The 21,595-nt window shown below is 44.6% G+C and overlaps 1 protein-coding gene across 1 annotated transcript in view; it reads left to right on the top strand.

Moving 5' to 3' along the window:
* The window catches only part of LOC121289611 (netrin receptor UNC5D-like), a 449,805-nt gene that overhangs the window by 391,504 nt on the left and 36,706 nt on the right, over positions 1-21,595 (top strand). The window contains exon 11 of the mRNA XM_041209233.1: positions 9,484-9,568. Coding sequence (XP_041065167.1) covers positions 9,484-9,568 — 85 coding nt within the window. The remainder of the gene's footprint in view (positions 1-9,483; positions 9,569-21,595) is intronic.

Genomic DNA, 21,595 nt, shown 5'->3' with positions numbered 1-21,595 from the left:
TGGGGCTAGGGGAATGGACTATTCCCTCTTTCAAACACTAAACATTACTGTCAGCACTAATGGTCTGATATAGCATTGTTAAATATAGAGTAAAGCAGTTCTGTCGAAGGGTCATGAGGACTCGAAACGTCAACTCTTTTCTTCTCCGCCGATGCTGCCAGACCTGCTGAGTTTTTCCAGGTAATTCTGTTTTTGTTCTCCCTCTGCATTGTCCTTTCAAACTTGTGCTGGGCATGGGTTGTATACAATGGAAAGCTGCCTTGACACAATCCCATCAAATGTTCCCAAGGCAGATACAGCATCGGTTAGATACAGATTAAAGCTCCCTCTGCACTGTCCCATTGCTACCAATTTGTTTTCATCCATCTACAGCCACTGCCAAAAACAAATTTCACTCTCCTATACAGGGAGTGTACACTTAGTTTTAAACAGGGATTGCACCTTTACATTAAATGAACATCAGTGACTTCATATTAAACAGGCTTTCTGAACCTCACCGAACCAAAGAAAGTTACAAGTGTTTGAAGTATCTCCTTTTACCTCGCTCTGAAGATTTGTTGATGGTTCTGCAATAACACTGATTGTACCTTGTCCACGAATCCACAATTGATAGTCAAGCAAGTAACCTACAAATGCTTGTTTTGATGATTACTTTCAGGATAGGATCAGGATTTTGTATTTTCAATCGAGAGCTTGCGTAGGTGTTGTGAATCCAAGTGATTGCAGCTGCTGTTGATATTTAATTCTCACAGACCAGCATGATCTATATATGGATTCCCAATCCTCACGTCAGCATAAGATGTGTTCATTTATAGATGTTCTTTGCTGACTGATTGGTAAAGTAAATGACCAATTTCTCCGTAAGCAAGCCTCTTCATCTTCTTCATCCAGTTTTGATCTAACTTTCCCTCCATTTTCATTCATTGTATTGGGCTTTTACTGTTCACTGAATAGTACATATAACAAGCCAATCTGACCCTTGCCCATCCTCACCCATTCACAAAGCAGTGGCAGTTGTAGGAGGTTGAAGCAACAATGATGATGTGGAATACAAACTCTGAGTACAGAGAATTAAACATAGAATTACCCTCTATGTTTCTTTCCCCTGAAGTTGTTTAATAGGAAGAATTTCTCACCGTAGTTACTGGAATCATTAAGGTTTATTTTACTCACCTACCTCTGCCAACACATTGCATCTGCTCTCTGCACAGTTCAGTGGGATCAGTTTATAGCCCACTTGAAATTCAACTGTGAATAGCTAAAACATTAGTTTGACAGCAGTGACATTGTTATAAAAGATGCCAGTTGACATCCTTTGCACTGACATCCATACACAATGAATTTGAATGGGGTACTTCTAGGAGAAGTCATAACGTTGACTGTGTGCATTATCACGACACCCTTCAATAATTACTGTACTGCGCTAATACTTATAACAATAGAAACAGTTAGAAGCGCAACAAAAGGTCACAGATGAGCCATGCTGGATTGGACCAAAGTCAAAATATGAGGACCAGTTTTCTTCTTTCACCATTTCCAGGAGTTGTAAAAGTTTAATGTGCTGGAGGCGTGCTGCAACATTGTGTTATCTTTTATGTGAAAAAAGTGCCTCCTGATTTCACCCCTAAATGGCCCAGCTCTAATTTTAAGATTATGCCCTGGTCTGGCTTCCCCCACTTAAGGAAACTCTTTCTCTGTATCTACCTTAAATCAAGTTGAAGACCTTGATTAGATCACCCTCAACCTGCTGAACTGAAGGTAGTGCAGACGATGTATATGCAATCTTGCCTCTGAATTTAACCCTTTACACCCAAGTGTCATTCTGATGAATTGACGCTGAACACCTCCAAGGCCGATTTCTTCCCTGAGATTTGCATCCAAAGCTGAACGCAGCACTCTAGGCAGGAGATAAAAACAAAAAACTGCGGATGCTGGAAATCCAAAACAAAAACAGAATTACCTAGAAAAACTCAGCAGGTCTGGCAGCATCGGCGGAGAAGAAAAGAGTTGATGTTTCGAGTCCTCATGACCCTTCAGCAGAAGGGTCATGAGGACTCGAACCGTCAACTCTTTCCTTCTTCAGCAGAAGGGTCATGAGGACTCGAAACATCAACTCTTTTCTTCTCCGCCGATGCTGCCAGACCTGCTGAGTTTTTCCAGGTAATTCTGTTTTTACTCTAGGCAGGGTCTGACTAAGGCTTTGTACCAGTAAGAGCAACAGAAAGGGAGCTGAATGCGTTTTTGAGAAAAGTGCTCTCCGCCAAGTCTGACTACTTGACTTGCCCAATCGCTTCACCATTGGTGGTCGTGCCTTCAAGCTTCCTGCACCCTCGACTCTGAAATTCCCTCCTTGGACTCTATCTGTCTCTCCCCTTTTAAGATACTCTTTAAAACCTACCTCATAGTTTCATGTTGTGCTGATATCTGCTTATGTGCTTTGGTGCTACATTTTACTTGATAACAGTCTCATGAAGTGCCTTTGGATGATTTACTTTGTTAAAGGTGCTAAATAAATGCAAGTTGTTATTGTGTTATACCTACAGGAAGTGTAGCATAGGTTAGATACAGAATTGCAGGGATTACAAACTATGTTTACTCAGTCTCGCCTCTGAATTTAACCCTTTACACCCAAGTGTTATTCTAATGAATTGACGCCACACAATCCAAGGCCAATTTCTTCCCTGAGATTTATGTCCATATGCATACAAACTAAGAGAGATTACATCCTACAGCCACAAACAACAGTTGTTGATCGCTCCTTTGTGCAACTAACTGTGTCCATGTTTAGAATTGCTGGGACAGGCTGAGAAAGATTCCACTTGCTGTAAGTAGTCCTTCGTTCAGAAGCGTCTCATAATCTCAAGGTGGTTCTCAATGTGAACAGGGAGGTAAGAGCCCTCTACATGTCAGAGCCACGGAGGTTCAGTGTAAGGCAAAAGAATCAGTAATCAAAACATGGACGGGTGACATTTTCAAATTACATTAAATGCAGAGTAAAGAACCAATCATGGAGTGTAATTAGGTGAAGGTCTACCAAGGTTTCACCTCTGGAAGGTCAAGTTACTCTTGTGTCTTCGTAATGGATGTCCCATTTTTACAATAATAGCTTCAAGCTGATTGTGGTGTAGAATGTTGTAATACGCTTTTAAGGAATATCAGTGTGACATCACTGGAAGGGAAATTAGTCATGTGATCCAGTCTTGGTTTCACTTTTGATTTGAGCAGAACACATACACACAGCTCTGATGTCTTTGAGCTTGATACATATATGTAACTGTTCTCATGTCCCTAGTCTTAATAAATGAATCCACATAGCGTTTACCCAATCCTTATGAGCGATTGCTGCTTTGTGTCTTGTACAGTAAATAAGCTCAAGGTATTATATCATTACAATAACACAACACCTGGGTTATTTGGAATATACAGTGGCCATGATTCAGAAGCCACACTTTCAATTTGATTGGTTTTGAATCTTATTTTCAATTAATGACTACCTGAGATCCTTAGTTTTCTGTCTACTGTATCAGGCCGATTGTACCACATAGTTTACGATTTTTATATCCTACATTTTTCAGTATTTCTTTACTCACTAACATGTTACTTCTGTGGTGAAAGCGTTTTCCAATATATAGCTGTACGATTGGCAGTGTGTCTATATTTGCAGGAGATTCCTTGGTCTTTGTCTTTATTGACATGAAGTCCATGGAAGTGTGCCTGAATTTTCAGGGGTCCATGGGAGTGTTGCAGGAGATCCCTAGGATCTATCTGTATTCGCAGGAATTCCAGGGAAGTTTGTCTATATTTACAGATATCCCAGGGAATTGTGTCTCTTTCTTCAGGAGCTCTGAAATTCCAACGCTCAATCAACTCCTCCACTTCTCTATCTCTTCCTGCAGGACATTACAAAGTGACAGTGACAGATTAAGTTAGTGGCAAAGCTGTGGCAGCTGGGATTCAGTGTGGGAAAGTGTGAGGCCATCCACTTTGGATCCTAGAAAGACAAATCAAAGAGACCAGAGACTGAAGGAGCAGACTGATTTAGGGTGTCATGGTAGATAAATTGTACACAAATTTTCAAAGAGGTTCATGGAATGTTGACCTTTAGCTTAAATGAGTTGGAATACAAAGGGTTGATGGCGATGTTGGCGTGTGTGGGGAGGGGGGATATGGGTTGGAAAAAAACAATGCTTCAGGTGTACAGAACCTACCTTGGCCAGACCTCTCTGGAGCACTGCATGCTGTTTTCAGAAACCAACCAATGTATTGGCTGAGGAAGAGGTGCAGCACAGATTCACCTGAATGGTGCCAGGGATTAACGAGTTAAATTATGAGGACAGATTGCAAAGACCTGCGTTGTATTCCCTTGATTTGAGAAGGTTGAGGGGTGGCTTAGTTGATGTGTTACAAGGATTTAATAGAGTATATGTGGAAACTATTTCCTTGGGGAATCCAGACAAGGGGGCACAAAAGGAGTGAAATCAAGAAGCACCTTTTCACTCAAAGGGTGGGCAAAGTGTAGAATTCTTTCTCCCTAAAGGCTATGGATATTGAAACTTTCAGGACTGAAACTGACAGATTTTTGTTGGTTAGGATATCAAATGATGTAGTAACAAGGTGGGTCAATAATATTGAGGTACAGATTTGCCAAAAATCTAATCGAATGTGACTGAATTGTCCACTCCTCTTTCTATGTTTCCCTCTTTTCTCCTTTTCCTCCTTCTTCCTTCTTAAGATCCTCATTGAAATCCCTATTAAGACCTACCTGTTCAGCCAAACTTTTGATCACCCCTCCCAGTCCCTCTTTCATTGGTTCCTCATCCATTTTTCTGTTACCCATTCTGTGGAACACCACGGTTTGTCTTTCTATGTTAAATAAATACAAGCCATTGTTGCCCCTGCAAATACACGAGCATGCCAAGCCAAAAGAAAAGAAACTTTAACACTCCACGTACAGAATACACTTTCAGTCCTGAGATTTCACTGTAGATGATGTTTGCCAGCAGCCAGAAGAATGATGAGTTTCTATCATGTGGTATAAACCCTTTGATTTAAGACGACTTTATGAGTAAAACTAATCATTTACTTTGTGTTGAAGGAGGTATTTTCTCTTGAGGGGTGAAAGGCAGAACCCTACCTGAGATTGAGAGATTGTTGAAGCCCTTGGGGGGAAGTAACTTTACTTTTGCCCGAGATGGATTAAGCAAATTTTTCATGGACTCCCCCTCATTGCACTGACTCCACACTTTTCAAGAGCATGAAACAATGAATCCATTGTAGGGACTGCTGGAAAATCAAGGGTGCTGTGATAAGGCTGCCGAAACTGCACATGGACTGCAGCAGTTCAAGAAGGAGGCTCACCACCACCTTCTCAAGGGCAGGAAGGAGTGGGCAATAAATGCTCACCTTGCCAGTAATGCCCTCTTCTCAGGAATTAATAAATTAAAAGAAAACACCACTTGATTCCACTGTGATGAGCTGCTCGTCTGGGAAAATTTACTCTGGAATTTGGGAAACAACATAAGAAGATAAGAAATAGGAACAGGAGTAGACCATTCTGCCCTTCGAGCCTGTTCCGCCACTCAATAAGATCACGACTGACCTTGTTGTGTTTCGCTTTCCACATTCCCATCTAACCCCAATAATCTTTGATTCCCTTGCCTAACAAGAATCTATCTACCTCTGCCTTAAAAAATATTCAATGATCTCGCCTCTGAGGCAGAGAATTCCAAAGTCGCACAACTCTTTGAGAGAAAAAAATTTCTCCTCGTCTCTGTCCTAAAAGGGTGACCCCTAATTTTAAAACAGTGCCCCCTAGTGCTGGACTCACCCACACGAAGAAACATCCTTTCGACAATTGCCTTAACCGACAGTGTAGAAAAATTCTATCTAGGCGTTAGTTTATTTCTCTGCAATTAGAGTAATCTGTCCATGAGCTTCTTCTTGTATATTGTTGACCTTGGCATCAAAGCATAGGGCATGATCGTATACCAGTTGAGATGTTATTCTGGGTGAGTTTTAATGAGCTACCTGGTTCCTAATTCTTCATTTTTTCAGCTTTCTCAGCACAGCAGCAGTTTAGGTTATTTGTGAAATTGATGGCAACTTGTAATCTGGAAGAGGGTAGCTTTGGTTTGCTGCATTTTAATGAGATTGTGAATGCACAGAAATGTCTCTGTTGCTGTGCTACTCCTAGTAGAATCTTCGATGCATTCTGAAATACAATTGTACCAGAAATAATGCTCAGAGCAAAGTCTCTGTTATTTTTGCGTGAATATACAGGGGCTAAAGTGAGCCTCCATTGAAGAAAAGACAGCAGAACTCAGAAGACTCCAGAGGCAAGCTGAAGTACTGAGGTATTGAGTTCCCTCCAAGAGGAGACTGCAGCAGCTGGAAGCTTAAGGAATGTGGTATTAATTCAGCCCAAGGATCAATGGAACCAAGAGTCACCTGGGGAACTTATGATGTTAACAAAAACCTGGAAGATGTTAAATGAACAGCCTGTACGATGGATATCTGAAACATCTAGAACCTTTGAGAAACACTTTAATTTGGGTTTTGCACCTTATTGGCCAACTAGTTGCTGGATTTCAGATTTACGTCAGCAACAGAAAGTCTATAACAATGAAGCCAAGATTCTCCACTTCAGCTTGGAAGGATTTATTTAAACTACAACATGAAACAGGAAGTTGGACTATCCGTTTGTATCGATCTTTTCCAACCTGTCAATCATGTGGCATAAGAAGGGTTTCAGTTTGTGTTTTACAATATCACAGAGAAGAAACACATCTCTGCAGCACTTTTCAATTGTAGTATTATTTTGCAGTCCATTGGGACTGTTTGCTGCACAAAGATAGCTGCTTCAAGAGCATATTGTTTGGTAATGAAAGCAACCAAAAATTACTTTTGTAATAGAAATAAGTGCAAACTATTTTTTCCATTGTGATATTGCTGTCAAAACACAGGCAGTATCTAAAATAGGAATATTATGAACACAATGATAGAAAACTCCTGTCACTCATGTAGAGATGAACAACGGCAGAGATCAGCCTGAACTGGTGTCCAGGCCCAAACTGACCACTGCATGGACAGCCTGTGCCCGAACTGAGGTGAGGCTGAAATTGGTTCTCAAGCCTCGTTATTTTTTCTTCTTTCATAGGATGTGGGTGTCACTGGCTAGGCCAGCATTTAGTGCCCATTCCTAATTACCCTTGAGAAGGTGACATTGAGCTGCCTTGAACTGCTGCAGTCCTTGTAGTGTAGGTACACACACAGTACTGTTAGAGACAAAGTTCCAGGATTTTGACCCAGCAACGGTGAAGGAACAGCGATATAGTTCCAAGTCAGGATGCTATGTAGCTTGGAGAGAAGCTTGCAGGAGATATTGTTCCCATGCATCTGCTGCCCTAGCCCTTCTAGGTGGTAGGGGTCAGGGGTTTGGAAGATACTGTCAAAGGAACCTTGGTGAGTTCCTACAGTTCATCTTGTAGATGGTACACACTGCTGCCACTGTGCATTGGTGGTGGAGGGAGTGAATGCTTAAGATGGCGGATGAGGTGCCAATCAAATAGGCTGCTTTGTCCTGGATGTTGTCAAGCTTCTTGAGTGTTGTTGGAGCTGCACTCATCCAGGCAAGTGGAGTGTATTACATCACACTCCTGACTTGTGCCTTGTAGATGGCAGACAGGCTTTGGGGAGTCAGGAGGTGAGTTACCCGGCACAGAATTCCCAGCTCCTAACGTGCTCTTGCATGAACATCCTGGTTGAGCTACTGGTGCCTGTCATGACTGCTCTTTGTGGGACACTTGAATCTCAAGTATCCAGCTAAGTTCCAGGAGGGACGGAGGGGTATGGAATGGGTATGGGGGACTGTGACCAGGGAAAGGCAGTGGATACGACCATGAAGTTGAGGAAAGCACTCCTTCTCCCCCTGGCTCCACAGAAAGTTTTTCTTCAATTACAAATAAATCTCCCATTAATTGCCCTGCTTATCAATGGTTAACTTTGTAGATGGTCCTTCGACAGGCATTATGCCCTTAGTTAACCTATTCAGAGACCTAATGCCTATTTTAAGCAAACACCTTAAGAATGGGTCCCACAAAGTTAGTGGTACAGAATGGATGAAGGCCATATCTCTGCCAAAGTGATTTGCCATGCATCTGTTTTATAACCAAGGAACAGAAAAAAGGCACATCGGTTTTCTCCCCAGAGCTTAAATGTTCAGAGACTTATTAAACATGAGGTTATAGTCTCACCAATTTGCAGCTTCCCAATTTTACCAGTCTTTAAAGTTAACGACAAAGCTTTGAAACATTTATCCCTTGAGTTAGAAGGGACAATACTCACCTTAGTGTCAGTATATTCCTTCCCTTGACAAAATGTATGAACTTCATGGTCCAGAGAAATTCCTATATTTTAGAATTTGGTCCCACACCAACAGGGGAAAAATTTCTCAGTTCCAAATCATTTTGGTATTTTCCATAATGGGTCCCAAATTTCTCTGATTTATGTTTTTTTTTCTGGACACACTCAAGGTCTTTGGGAAAAGACTCCATTGTGCACTAGACACAGTGAAATTGCAAAACTGTTCTTTATGAACCTATTTATTATTTGGTTACAGAGTAGAATGACCTTGCTGTGTTTACAACCCGTGATGCAGCACTTGTAATGAATTTCCAATGGCTGCCAGAGTTCATCAGGGTTCAACAGTCGCAGTTTCCAATTCTCTTTGAGCAGATGTGCGATCTGAATCACATTGAGAACCAAAAGAGATACAAACCCTACCATTTTGGATGAACCCTGTAACTTCCTCCAACCTTCAAACTCTCTAAGGATCTCTTGAGTTCCTGCATGCGCTTGTTCAGCGGGTGTGTAAGGCTGAATGTATGGCCCTCCCCCGGCATGTTTTCCAATTCCTGTCACCAATGCCCATCATCAGCAGGTATGTGGTAGACCAAGCCCTTACATCCATGGAAACAAAGCAGCAGACAAACAGCAAATGCAAATCCAAATTACTTAGCGGGCATCAGACTGGAAGGAAGAACCTGCGCACACATTTTGTTCTCTGGTCAATAGGCCGAGATGAAGCAGGTTTGCAGGTCACATTTGCAAGATAACGGTTGGCCTGCTAGCTTTCCAAATGAAAAAATTGGAGCAGTCACAACACAGAACCGACCATCCTGGTCGCCTCGATGCCCATACTAGCTTGAGTTAGGACTGTCCACTCATCTATCTGTCCTTAACCCATACCAGTTATTAAGCATCATTTCCAATGCTCAATCAATTCCTTTATAAATGTTATTCTGTTTGACTTTCTAGCTTTTTTGGTAAAGTATTCCCTGTTCAAATAATCCTCGGGTCAGAATAAATAATCTCATTCTTCCATTGATAATCTTCAGCCCTAGTCCCATTTACTGATGATAATTACATTTAGCAAAATTTATAAATTCATTTGTAACACTAACGACAAATTTTCTTTCACATCAGGGGTCCGTTTATTGGTTCCACTGGGAGCAATTCCGGAGGGGAATTCATGGGAAATGTATCTCGCAGTAAATCAAGGTGAAAACAGGTAGGAGTTGATGAATATTCAAGTGAATGTGACTTTTAAATTCTGTGCATGGTGGAATGGGGAAGGTTGCAGTCCGCCTGTTTGAGATTCCATCTATCCAGGGGTGTGAGGGAAATTAAGCGGCCAATTGAAGTGGAGAATGGATTTATTAAAGAGACCTTTCATGGTCTGATAGTTCACAGACAAAGGAACAATCTGAAAAATACATTGAAGTTCCTGGTCATTTTGAGCTGTCTTTTGATCTTAGATTTGGCTTGTGGGCATTGCATCTAAAAAAGCATGAAACTATGTTGTTTGCCTGGAATACTTTTAACAGTAAATAATTAAAGCTTTGAAATCTAATTGCATGGTTTAAAAAAAAGTAAAACATAGTCATTATGTATTCACAATGCTTCATTTCATTAGTAGTTTGCTATTGAAAGGTCCAAATGAAATATCAGAACTATTAAGGGTATTTATTATAAATAATTATCTTCACATCAACTAATTATAGATTGTTATAATAACACATGAGTGCACTTCTAATTATGTTGAGATTGGATGTATCTCTCCTGGTGATTTACCTAGTTTTTAACAAAACATTACTGATTGTTGTATTCTATCAACATATGCTGTCTAACTAACAGAAATAAAATCTTTAAGCACTTTAGCCTCAGTTGTTTCATATAGAGAGACTGAGGTTTATCTTGCGCCTTTTTCGATCATATGATATCCCAAAGCACTTTACAGACAATAAAGTACTTTCAAAGTGTAGTCATGGAAGAACACTGCTTCGGACACCATGAAGTAAATGTCGTGATCTTGAGTATATTAACAGCAAGCCTTTATTGACAACTCATAACTATATACATATATTCGGTAGAGGGTACAGTTGAGGAGCTGACACTATCCTAGGTCTTTATCCATCTCTGTCCATCTCTAGACTGACCTTGACTCTGAGTCATGTGCCTTCTTATACAACTGTGTGGGTGGTCCTGTACTCAGTTCCACCTTAACCCTGTATGTACCTGACACTTCTACTACACATGAGTGCACTACTACTACTTCCTACTACTACAGTCACTGTTGTAATATAGGAAATGCGGCAACCAATTTATGTGCAGCAGGTCCCACGGTGGCCATATAACCAAATACAAAAGCAAAATACTGAGGATTCTGGGAATCTGAAATAAAAACAGAAAATGCTAGAAATACTCAGCAAGTCAGGCAGCACCTCGGGAGAGAAAAAGAGGCTAATGTTTCAGGTCTGTGAGCTTTCATGAGAACTGTTCAGACGGAAGCTCGTGGATGTGAAGCGTTAACACTGTTTCTGTCTCCAGGAATACTGTCAGATTTCCAGCCTTCCTGTTTCTTTCAGCTTTTCCCAGGTGAGATCAGGTTGTCACAATGCTGGTTGATCACCCTTCCTATCAGCCATCAGTTTTATTTGACGGGTGGTTTCACAGCCAGTTGACCTTTCTACCACAAACCCTCTGCATTTATCCAGGCTGAGGACTATCCAGTACACGCTAGCTTGCCTGCGCCAGTGGCTGGGTTCCTCCATAGTGGACAAGTCCTGGAGTGGGAGTTGTCGCCGGACCCTTCTGGCTCAGAGTCAGGGGACTACCCACTGAACCACTCTCGCTCTCTCTCCTAAGAATTTTCACCATTTTCTATAAAACAGATGACCTGTTTTAGAGATGTTAGTTGAGGGATAAACATGAGCTAGGGCACCCAAGGAACTCCCGTGTTCTTCTTTAGTGCCATGGGATCTTTTACATCTACCTGAGAGTGCAGAGGAGGCCTCTGTTTGAAGTCTCAATGCAAAGATGAGTACCAGCGGGTTGTGATACTAAACATGGGCAGTTTTCTGGTTAAGTCAAAAAGCTCATTACCATTTAGCTCAAACCAAATTTTCCCAATGCTGGAGGTATCTCTACCAATGTTTCCAAACCTCTTCACAACCCAAAAAAAGGTTGATCATTTACCTTCCCAGATGTAGAGCATATTGAAACTACCATAATAAATGTGCAGCCTTGTTTTCCCACTCGTGCACCTCTACCAGGACAAGCATGCAAGTTACCAATTGTCCTAGTGTTGGCACAGGAGCAAGAATAAAATCAGCTCCAATCTTGGTGACAGTCCCTGTGCCCTAGCCTTGATAAACCTTTGGCACTGAATTTAAAGTCGGAAGTGTGATTAATACAAAATTGGACTTGTGATACAGGAATTCACGAAATGAGGGGACAGAAACACATGCATGAGGAAGCAGGATTATGCTGAATGCATATCATATCCATACACATGACAGAGAAATTAAGTTAAATATACTGGAGTCACAGTCAATTGGGCATCTGAGTGTGCCGAGCAGAAAATGTTGAGGTTGAGCCCCAGAGCTGGGTGTTACACAGGCTTCCTTAAGTGAATCTCCTGGTTTAACTTGCTAGCAATCCTCACAGAATAATGAGGTAGTTCATTGAGAAAACTTTCAACTTTGAAAGGCTGTTGAATCCCACTGATGGCCCCAGAGCTCTTGTTCATATGGGCCTGCCACCAGAATAGAGCGACACCCAATGGGAAGTGAATAATTGCAAAACAAAATTTTCCCTGAATTACTATTTTTCAAAGCAATGTTTATCTGTCATTTTACATGCAAATTACAATTCACAAAATATCAAATTATTCTGACATTGCTGCAGTGACAGTCACAGCACGACAGTAATTAAAAGCCTGCAGACTTGTCAGTGAAATAATCCAGAGAGAGTAATGCCAAGCAGACAGAAAAAAGAGAATGAGGGAGAGTGGAAATTCTGAGCCCTGCGGTCAATGCCTTAGAAAGATCTTACCACTTCAATACTCTGCATGCTTCAGAACTCTGTAGGTGGTTTCCTCACAAGTCGAAGGAAATTCTTTAAGATACATTAAGTTAGAGCCTCCTTGATCATCGTTAGATTGTGCTTTTCTGCCCAACTTAAAAGAAAGCCCATCCCCATTGAATGCTGCCAATGCCAAACTAAGTGCTTCACCCAAGTCTGAAGTGAAGCAGCAGAGACAAGGAAGTATCATACCCAACAGAGCATGCTGCTCTATGATTGGGCTTGAGAAGGTTGACTGCGATTTTCCCTGCCTTTCTGCACGATGGTGCTTTGCTTCTTCTCGTGTTTCTCACCATTGCTTTACCGAGGAGGATTCATCTAATGGGCGAGGAAGCAAATTTCCATTGTTTCTTTACAGAATTTTGATAAGCTACAACTCTAATACGGTGGCCACTGCTCGAGGATTCTTGACTGGTGCCTTTCCTTGAAATAGTTTGATTCCGTTATTTTCACAACTCAGAAGAATAGGTGCTAATCGCTCCGGGGAATGGAGTACAATACCAATTTCAGGGCCCAGTGGAAGGTCTGAGCCTCACCACCCTCACAGTGAAGCTTCCTATGTCTTTTTCCAACAACATCCCTGAGGTGTATTCCCCCAGAAGGACAATCCTTGTCAGACTCGGGTGAGATGTCTCTTTTTCTCACACTACCTACCCTTATAACTTTTCTCCATGCGAGTGCCAATCAAACCACTCCTATGCTGTGGAGCCCTTGTGTTCCCCCGAGTAAATGGCATGAGACCACTCGATTCCATTTCTCGCATTAAAATGAACACATCTCAGAAAATCTAGTCAGTTCTGTCCATGAACTCATGAATCGAGATGCCCTCATGCGCGACTGCAAGCAATTCAAACAGAAAATCAGCTCTGTAGTAATAACCTGAAAGCAGTTTTATGCTGTGCAGGCAAACCAGGGTATCGAACCATGAAGCAGCAAAAAAAGAGCAATAGGTTTGATGCACCAAGTGAAGGTTTGGACTGATTACTTGAGGACTGAACTCCAAACAGGGTCATGACCCAGTGACCCCACACAGCAGAGTTGTACAATTGTTCATTGCCAGACTGATGCAAGTAGGGAATCTTTGCCTCCGCATGGCCTCATCTACTTACTTCCTCATGCCTCATTGTATTTTCATTCAGCCTGTTTTCATAGTTTAGAGCAGTGGTCACACACTCTGGAAACAATGGCACCTCAGTCCTTCAGAACCCATACATGTTATGTAGCTATATTCCTGGAGATACTGGTGAAACAATCATCTGTCATAGGATCGGGGGTGGGGCCAGACAGGAAAGTACAGTTGAGGCCACAACCAGATTAACCATGATCTTTGTGATAGGTGGAGCAGGCTCAATTCCTGCTCCTAAGCCCTATGTCCTACGTCCCTAGGATAAACGCATTGTGGTAGCTTCCTGCATATCTGCAGTCGCCTACATGAATGGCCATGTGCAGTCTCTCTGTTTATTAAATGAAACCCCCTTTCGCAGCGATAGATATTTCTTTAATCCTTCACAGAATGTGAGCAGTGCTGATGAGGCCAGAATTTATTTCCCATTCCTCATTGCCTTCAAGAGGTTAGTGCTGAACCACCTTCTTGAATGCAAATGAGAGACTTGCTAGACCATTTCAGAAGGCATTTAAGAGTCAGCCACATTGACATGGGTATGGAGTCAAATATAGGCTGAATTAGGCAACGATGGCAGATTTCATTCCCGATAGATCCTCAGTGAACCAGTTGAGTTTTTGTGACAATCCAGTGGTTTCATGGTCACTATCATCAGTCCAGGCCTCTGGATTACTATTCCAGTGACTATCGTACACCCTGATAACATCCTGAGAAACGTATGATGTTATCCAATTCTTCCTTTTCAGTGCCTTGAATTTTCAACAATACCTTTGGACCATTTTCTTGTGACCAATTTCGGTAGCTATGCACGCACATCTGCAGGCATTGAGAAGAATAGTATGGAATTGTCGTTCATCAATGTGAAAGAACAACAACTTGCATTTACATAGCGACTTAAACATAATTTAAGAGTTGAAGAGCATAAACCAGCAAGCATGCAATTGCTGTATTTCCCCTGAGGCTCAATCATGATCACGCACGTGGATGCATTTTCCTTTATCAAAGCGTTTACAGGTTTTCCATACCACCTGCTCACCATTCTGTACTAACCTGTTACCCAGAAAAAAAAGGGCCAGGTTTTGCTCAAAGCCTAACAGTACCTGAACAATTCATTTGCAGACAAGCAACTTGTCGCAAGGTATATAAGGAGGCCATTTGGCCCCTCAAGCTTTGCGGGAGGTGGCAGTGTGGCGGTATTGTCACTGGACTGGTAATCCAGGGTAATGCTTTGTGGACCCAGCTTTGAATCCCATCACGGCAGACGGTGGAATTCGAATTCAACAAAGCGTTGCCGATCGTCAGAAAAACCCATCCTGGGTTAACAAATGCCCTTTAGGGAAGGAAACTGCTGTCCTTACCCGGTCTGGCCTACAGGTGACTCCGGGCCCACAGCAGTGTGGTTGACTCTTAAATGCCCTCGCTGAAATGGCCGAGCCAGTCACTCAGTTGAATCAAACTGCCACAAAGTCTAAAAGGGATGAAACCGGATGGACCACCCGGCAACAACCTAGGCATCGGAAACAACAAAGGCAAACTCAGCCCTGCCAGGTCCTCCTTACTAACATCTGGGGGCTTGTGCCAAAACTGGGAGAGCTGTCTCACTGACTAGTCAAGCAACAGCCTGACATAGTCATCCTCACGGAATCAAACCTTACAGACAATGTCCCAGACTCCACCATCACCATTACCATCCCTGGGTAGGTCCTGTCCCACTGTCAGGACAGACCCAGCAGAGGTGGCAGCACAGTGGTATATAGACGGGAGGGAGTCCTCAACATCAACTCCGGACCCTATGAAGTTTCATGGCATCAGGTCAAACATGGGCAAGGAAACCACCTGCTGATTACCACATACCAATCCCCTCAGCTGATGAGTCAGTGCTCCTCCATGTTGAACACCACTTGGAGGAAGCACTGAGGGTGGCAATGGCACAGAATGTACTCTGGGTGGGGGCCTTCAATGTCCATCACCAAGAGTGGCTTGGTGGCACCATTACTGACTGAGCTGGCCGAGTGCTAAACGACATAGCTGCTAGACTGGGTCTGCGGAAGGTGGTAAGGGAATCAACAAGAGGGAAAAACATACTTGACCACATCCTCACCAACCTGCCTGCCGCAGATGCACCTATCCATGACAGTGTCAGTAGGAGTGACCACCGCACAGTCTTTGTGGAGATGAAGTCCCATCTTTACCTTGCGGGTACCCTCCATTGTGTTCTCTGGCACTACCACCATGCTATATGGGATAGTTTTCAAACAGATTTAGCAACTCAAGACTGGGAATTCATGAGGCGCTGTGGGCCATCAGCAGCAGCAGCAGGATTGTACTCAACCACAATCTGTAAACTCATGTCCCAGCAAATCCCCCACTTTACCATTACCATCAAGCCAGGGGATCAACCCTGGTTCAATGAATAGTGCAGGAGGGCATGCCAAGAGCAGCACCAGGCATATCTAAAAATGAGGTGTCAACTTGTTAACCTACAACACAGGATGACTTGCATGCTAAGCATCATAAGCAGCAAGTGATAAACAGAGCTAAGCGTTTCCACAACCAACAAATCTGATCTAAACTCTGCAGTTCTGCCACATCCAGTCATGAATGGTGATGGACAATAAACAACTCACTGGAGGAGGAAGCTCCACAAATATCCCCATCCTCAATGACGGGGGAGCCCAGCACATGAGTGCGAAAGACAAGGCTGAAGCATTTGCAACAATCTTCAGCCAGAAGTGCTGAATGGATGATCCATCTCGGCCTCCTCCCGATGTCCCCAGCATCACAGGTCAGAAGTGGGGATAGTCACAGATAATTGCATAATGTTCATCACCATTCATAACTCCTCAGATACTGAAGTAGTCCATGTCCAAATGCAGCAAAGCCTGGACAATATCCAGCTTGAGCTGAACAAGTGGCAAGTGACATTTGTGCCACACAAGTGCCAGGCAATGACCATCTACAACAAGAGAGAATCTAACCATCGCCCATTGACATATAATGCATGACCATTGCTGAGTCCGCCACTGTTAACACCCTAGGGGTTACCATTGATCAGAAGCTGAACTGGTCTAGCCACATAAATACTGTGGCTACAAGAGCAGGTCAGAGGCTGGGAATTCTACAGTGAGTAACACACCTCCTGACTCCCCAAAGCCTGTCCACCATCTACAAGGCACAAGTCAGGAGTGTGATGGAACACTCTCCACTTGCCTGGGCGAGTGCAGCTCCAACAGCATTCAAGAAGCTTAACACCATTCAGGGCAAAGCAACCCACTTGACTGGCACCCCATCCACAAACATTCACTCCCTCCACCATCGATGCACAGTAGCAGCAGTGTGTACCATGTACAAGATGCACTGCAGGAACTCACCAAGGCTCCTGAGACAGCACCTTCCAAACCCACGACCACTACCACCTAGAAAGACAAGGGTAGCAGATAAATGGGAACACCACCACCTGGAAGTTCCCCTCCAAGTCACTCACCTGACTTGGAAATATATCGGCCGTTCCTTCACTGTCACTAGGTCAAAATCCTGGAACTCCCTTCCTAACAGTGGGTGTAACTACAGACTGCAGCGGTTCAAGAAGGCAGTTCACTACCACCTTCTCAAGAGCAATTAGGGATGGGCAATAAATGCAGGCCTAGCCAGCGACGCTCACATCCCAGAAATGAATTTAAAAAGCCCGCCCCGCCATTCAGTCAGATCATAGCCAATTTTGGCCTTAACTCCACTTTCCTGCCTGCAGCCTCTCCCCCCGACCCCCACCCCCGACCCCCTCCCCACCCTTGCATAACCTTTGATTCCCTTGTGGATCATAGATGTGTCTAGCTCAGCCTTGGATATCTTCCATTATACAGCCTCCACTGCTCTCTGGGTGGAGAATTCCAAAGATCAATGACCCTCTGAGAGAAGAAATTCCTCCTCACCTCAGTCTTAAATGGGAGACTTATTTTGAAACTGTGCCCCACCCCTGCCCCTGGGTTCAGATTCCCCGACGAGGGGAAACATCCTCTCAATCAAGCCCCTTCAGAGTCTTAGGGGCTTCAATAAAATTACGTTACATTTTTTTCTAAGCTCCGATAACCAGTGAATTATGAACCATCACAAGTTGCTGGCTAATTTGCGCCGCTAGTTCATTAACTTTACGGAAGTGGCATCATGCACAGCTCCCCCATGGCCAAGATTTCTCGGTCAGCGAGCTAGGTGGGGTGGGGGCGGGCTTGCTCGCCGATGCGTAAAACGACGCGCGGTGACCTTGGGCAGAACTCCCAACGTCACCCCACCCCCATTTCAATTTTCAGGTAGGTGGGGGCTCAGCAGAATCAGCTCTGCGCCCGCTGACCTGTCAATGGCCAATTGAGATCATTGACAGAGCCATTAAAGTAATTAACGGACCTGCCCGTCCAACCTTAAGTCTGGCGAGCAGGCCGGGAGCCCTGGCGGGCTTCAGAAAAAGCGTGAAACCTCATCCACGGGCGGGACGAGGTTTCATGTAGATTTTGAAAAATATAGTAAAAGTCTATTTAAAAGTGATGGACACGTCCCAACTCATGTGACAGTGTCACATGAGGGTAACATGACAGGGAAATTTTTTTCTTCTATTTTTAAGATTTTTTTTACTGTAGAGCCGATCTCCCTGAGGCTGCACTTAGCCTCAGGGAGATGAGTGCACTCTTTCATGCTGGGCGGGTGTTAGTTGGCCTGCCCAGGTAAAATGGCGGCGCGCCCCCAATCGGGGACGCCGATCAGAGGCGCGTCTCCACGGCCTCGCTCCTGAACTTCCCCACTGACGGGGGGGGGGGGGGCGTGTAGAAATTCTGCCCCATGACTTTCATGAAGTGGCTTTAGTTACACCATCTATTGGCCATTAAACTCACCAAAGAAAGCCAAGTCTAACTTTTATCGGTATATGTGTTCTTTTACCGACTTGATAAGTGCAACTGTCAGTTAACCTCTGTTACCCAGAAAATCAAGGTGTGTGGAGTTTTATTCCTTTAGTTTGTAATTTCTTTTAAAGACTTAAAATATGTCAAATTTTACATTTTTATTTCTTTTCTTTTTTTTTTGCGGGGGCTCTTTTTTTCCTTCAATCCAATCTTTCTCTCCTCTTTACTTCTCTTTCTATACCTGATTTGACATTTAATTCACCCATTCTAATTCATCCCAATTTCAGTCCTTCCCCTGTTTATTTCTCAATCCTTAAGCCTCAGTAAGAAGACCGTTTGTCCCGTTGCTCACCAAGGGTAGATAGAATGGATGGTGGATTGGAAGCCTCTATTTCCATTTGATTGAGGGACCCGTGATCGGGGGGGGGGGTGTAGATTTAAGGTAAGAAGTATGAGGTTTAGAGCGGGAATCATTTGCCTAGAAGGTGGTGGGGATCTGGAACTTGCTGCCTGAGAGGATGGTAGAGGCACAAGCGCTTAGAACATGGAAAAGGTACTTTGATGCACCTGAGGTACCGTAACCTTCAAGGCTATGAACCAAGGGGGCCAGAGTGGGATGGGTGATTGTTGGGCCAGAATTTTCTCATCGGCGTTGGGGGTGGGGAGGGGGCGGGGCGACAGAACCCACACGCCAACACATAAAATGACGAGCGGTGACATTAGGCGAGCGTCCCGACATCACCACGCGCCATCGCGATGTTTCGGTGGGCGGGCGCGCTATGATCTCTGATGTGCACCCGCCATTAATTAACGGGCCACTTAAAAGTCCCTTGAGGCGGCAATTGTCGGAGATTTTTCAGGGCCCGTGCGATTTTCGGGTCATCACACATGGCAACAGGCAGGCGGGTGGGCTACATTTTGTATAAACCTCATCCATGGGCGGGATAAGAGGGGTGAGCGGGGTTGCGAGTGTTATTTGTCAGATATTAAATGCTTTAAGTTACTGCTACTTGCCTGTGTGAGCAGGAATACTTCAAAACACTCAGCTGCTTGGACAGGAGTAACAGGCTTCAGGTCAGGACCCTTGAGTCAACATCATTTCTGGGGCCCGGCTGGTTTCAGGAAGCCTTCCCTTAACCGGGGAATGTGAGTTGTGCTATCCACTGGAGGCACCTTCTCTGAGGAGGAAGGAAGGACCAGAAGGGGGAGGAGGACTTTGGGAGGAGAGGCGCAGGCGCAAGGGGTGCAGGGCCAACAGGAAGTGCAAGGCGGAAGGAACCACAGAAGATGCCACAATCCTGCTGCTGGGGTATACAGATGGCGAAGCAGCTACCTCAATATATCTGAGGTACAGTGCCAAAGGAGGCTGCGTCTCTCAAGGGAGAAAGTCACCTCTATCTGTCAGGTCCTGAGCTATGCGCCAACTGAATGGGTGGACACCCCATGCCACTGGCGTTGAAGGTCACGGCTGCCCTCAACTTCTACGCCTGCAGCTCTTTCCAGAGGTTGGTGGTTGATCTTTGCGGAGTCTCCCAATCACCTGTCTGCACTTGTGTGAAGCAGGTGACAGACACTCTGTTCAGGTGTGCATTGACTTTCATCCACTATCGCTGGGCCGAGGCCAGCCAGACACAGTGAGCCAGAGGCTTCGCGGCCATTGCTGGCTTCCCCCGTGTCCAGGGTGCTATAGACTGCACACATGTGGCTATCAAGGTGCCAGCAGGTGAGCCCGGTGCCTTCGTCAACAGGAAGGGCTTCCACTCCATGAACGTGTAGATAGTGTGTGATCACAGGATGCAGATTCTACAAGTCTGTGCAAGGTACCCAAGCAGCTCCCATGACGCCAACATCCTCAGACACTCCCAGGTGCCGGGGCTCTTCAGTGCTCTGGCTCGGCTGGATGGATGGCTGCTGGGTGACAAGGGCTATCCCCTCAAAAGGTGGATCATGACGCCTCTCTGCCGTCCAAGAACAGAGGCTGAGCAGTGATACAATAGGAGCAGCGGCTCCACAAGGTCTTCTCAAGATGTGCTTCCGATGCCTGGACCATTCAGGGGACACACTCCAATACCCTCCAGATCATGTGTTGCTGATAGTGGTTGCATGCTGCGCTCTCCGCAATCTGGAGCTGGAAAGGGGGGTCGCAGTGGAGGAAGGAGATGTAGACACAGTTGCTCTGGCTGCAAACAATGAGTCCATGAGCACGCACCGGAGAACACTGAGGGGGTAGACGCTGACAGCCAGCAAGTGGAGTTAAAACCTGATCAAGTAGGTTATCTAATATAAACAATAGAAATTCATTTTTTTTGTGGTGTAACAGCTGGTACTGATGGACCTAATGTAATGAAGGTCTCAGACTTTAGGTGGGATTGCTTTTCTGTGGCATAGGAGTTAGGAATTAGGGCATCCTCCAGGGAGGCAGGGACACCCGGGAAGCTTTAATCCAATGAATCTTCAGCTAGCCCACCACGAATGGAAGTCTAAGACAAGCCAGGACTGCAGGTTCCATACTCGAAACCTGAGTGCTAAATCTGCCTGGATAGTGACATTAACTAAGGGCTTTGTCAATAAATCTCAATGTAAAACAGCTCATTCATAACATCATGGGTTCTCGTCCACCTGCAGAAGCAAGGAGTCACCCTGAGCCTTGTTCAGAAATCAAAACTTAATGATTTAACAAAATGAAGCGCAAAAAAAAAAATTACAAAGGTGTTACGCATCACACCGAGTGGTCATGAACTCGTAGCGGGGCAAAATAAAACCACCAGTGAGAAACCCGTGGTGTGCCTAAGGTGCCGTAAGTTTACGTTTTCAGGTGTTACGACTAGGTGCTACCCCATCGCTGGCACTGGCATCTGAGACAGCCTGCTCACTCGGCCGCCCTGTTGGCCTTGATGACGTTGGCGGGTGTCCTCTGGCCCGTGGAGCCTTTGATAGCCCCGCCTGGGAAGGCGCGGCCAGTTCCAAGGCTGGCATCTTCCCAGTCACCGCAGCCTCATCGGATCCCACGGTCACTGGCAGAGGGGCAGAGGAGCTGCTGCCCTCATCCGGAGTGCCCTGAGAGGAGCCCGCAGAGATGACAGGCAGTTTGTGCGCCGACGTGAGGTCGCTTCGCACCTCCCTGCTCACCATTGATGGTTGGGCACCGAGATGGAATACT

This window comes from Carcharodon carcharias, chromosome 17, assembly GCF_017639515.1.
Source record: "Carcharodon carcharias isolate sCarCar2 chromosome 17, sCarCar2.pri, whole genome shotgun sequence".
Classification (NCBI taxonomy): Eukaryota; Metazoa; Chordata; class Chondrichthyes; order Lamniformes; family Lamnidae; genus Carcharodon; species Carcharodon carcharias.
The sequence above is the reverse complement of the archived record's forward strand: the minus strand, read 5'-3'. Positions and strand labels throughout refer to the sequence as shown.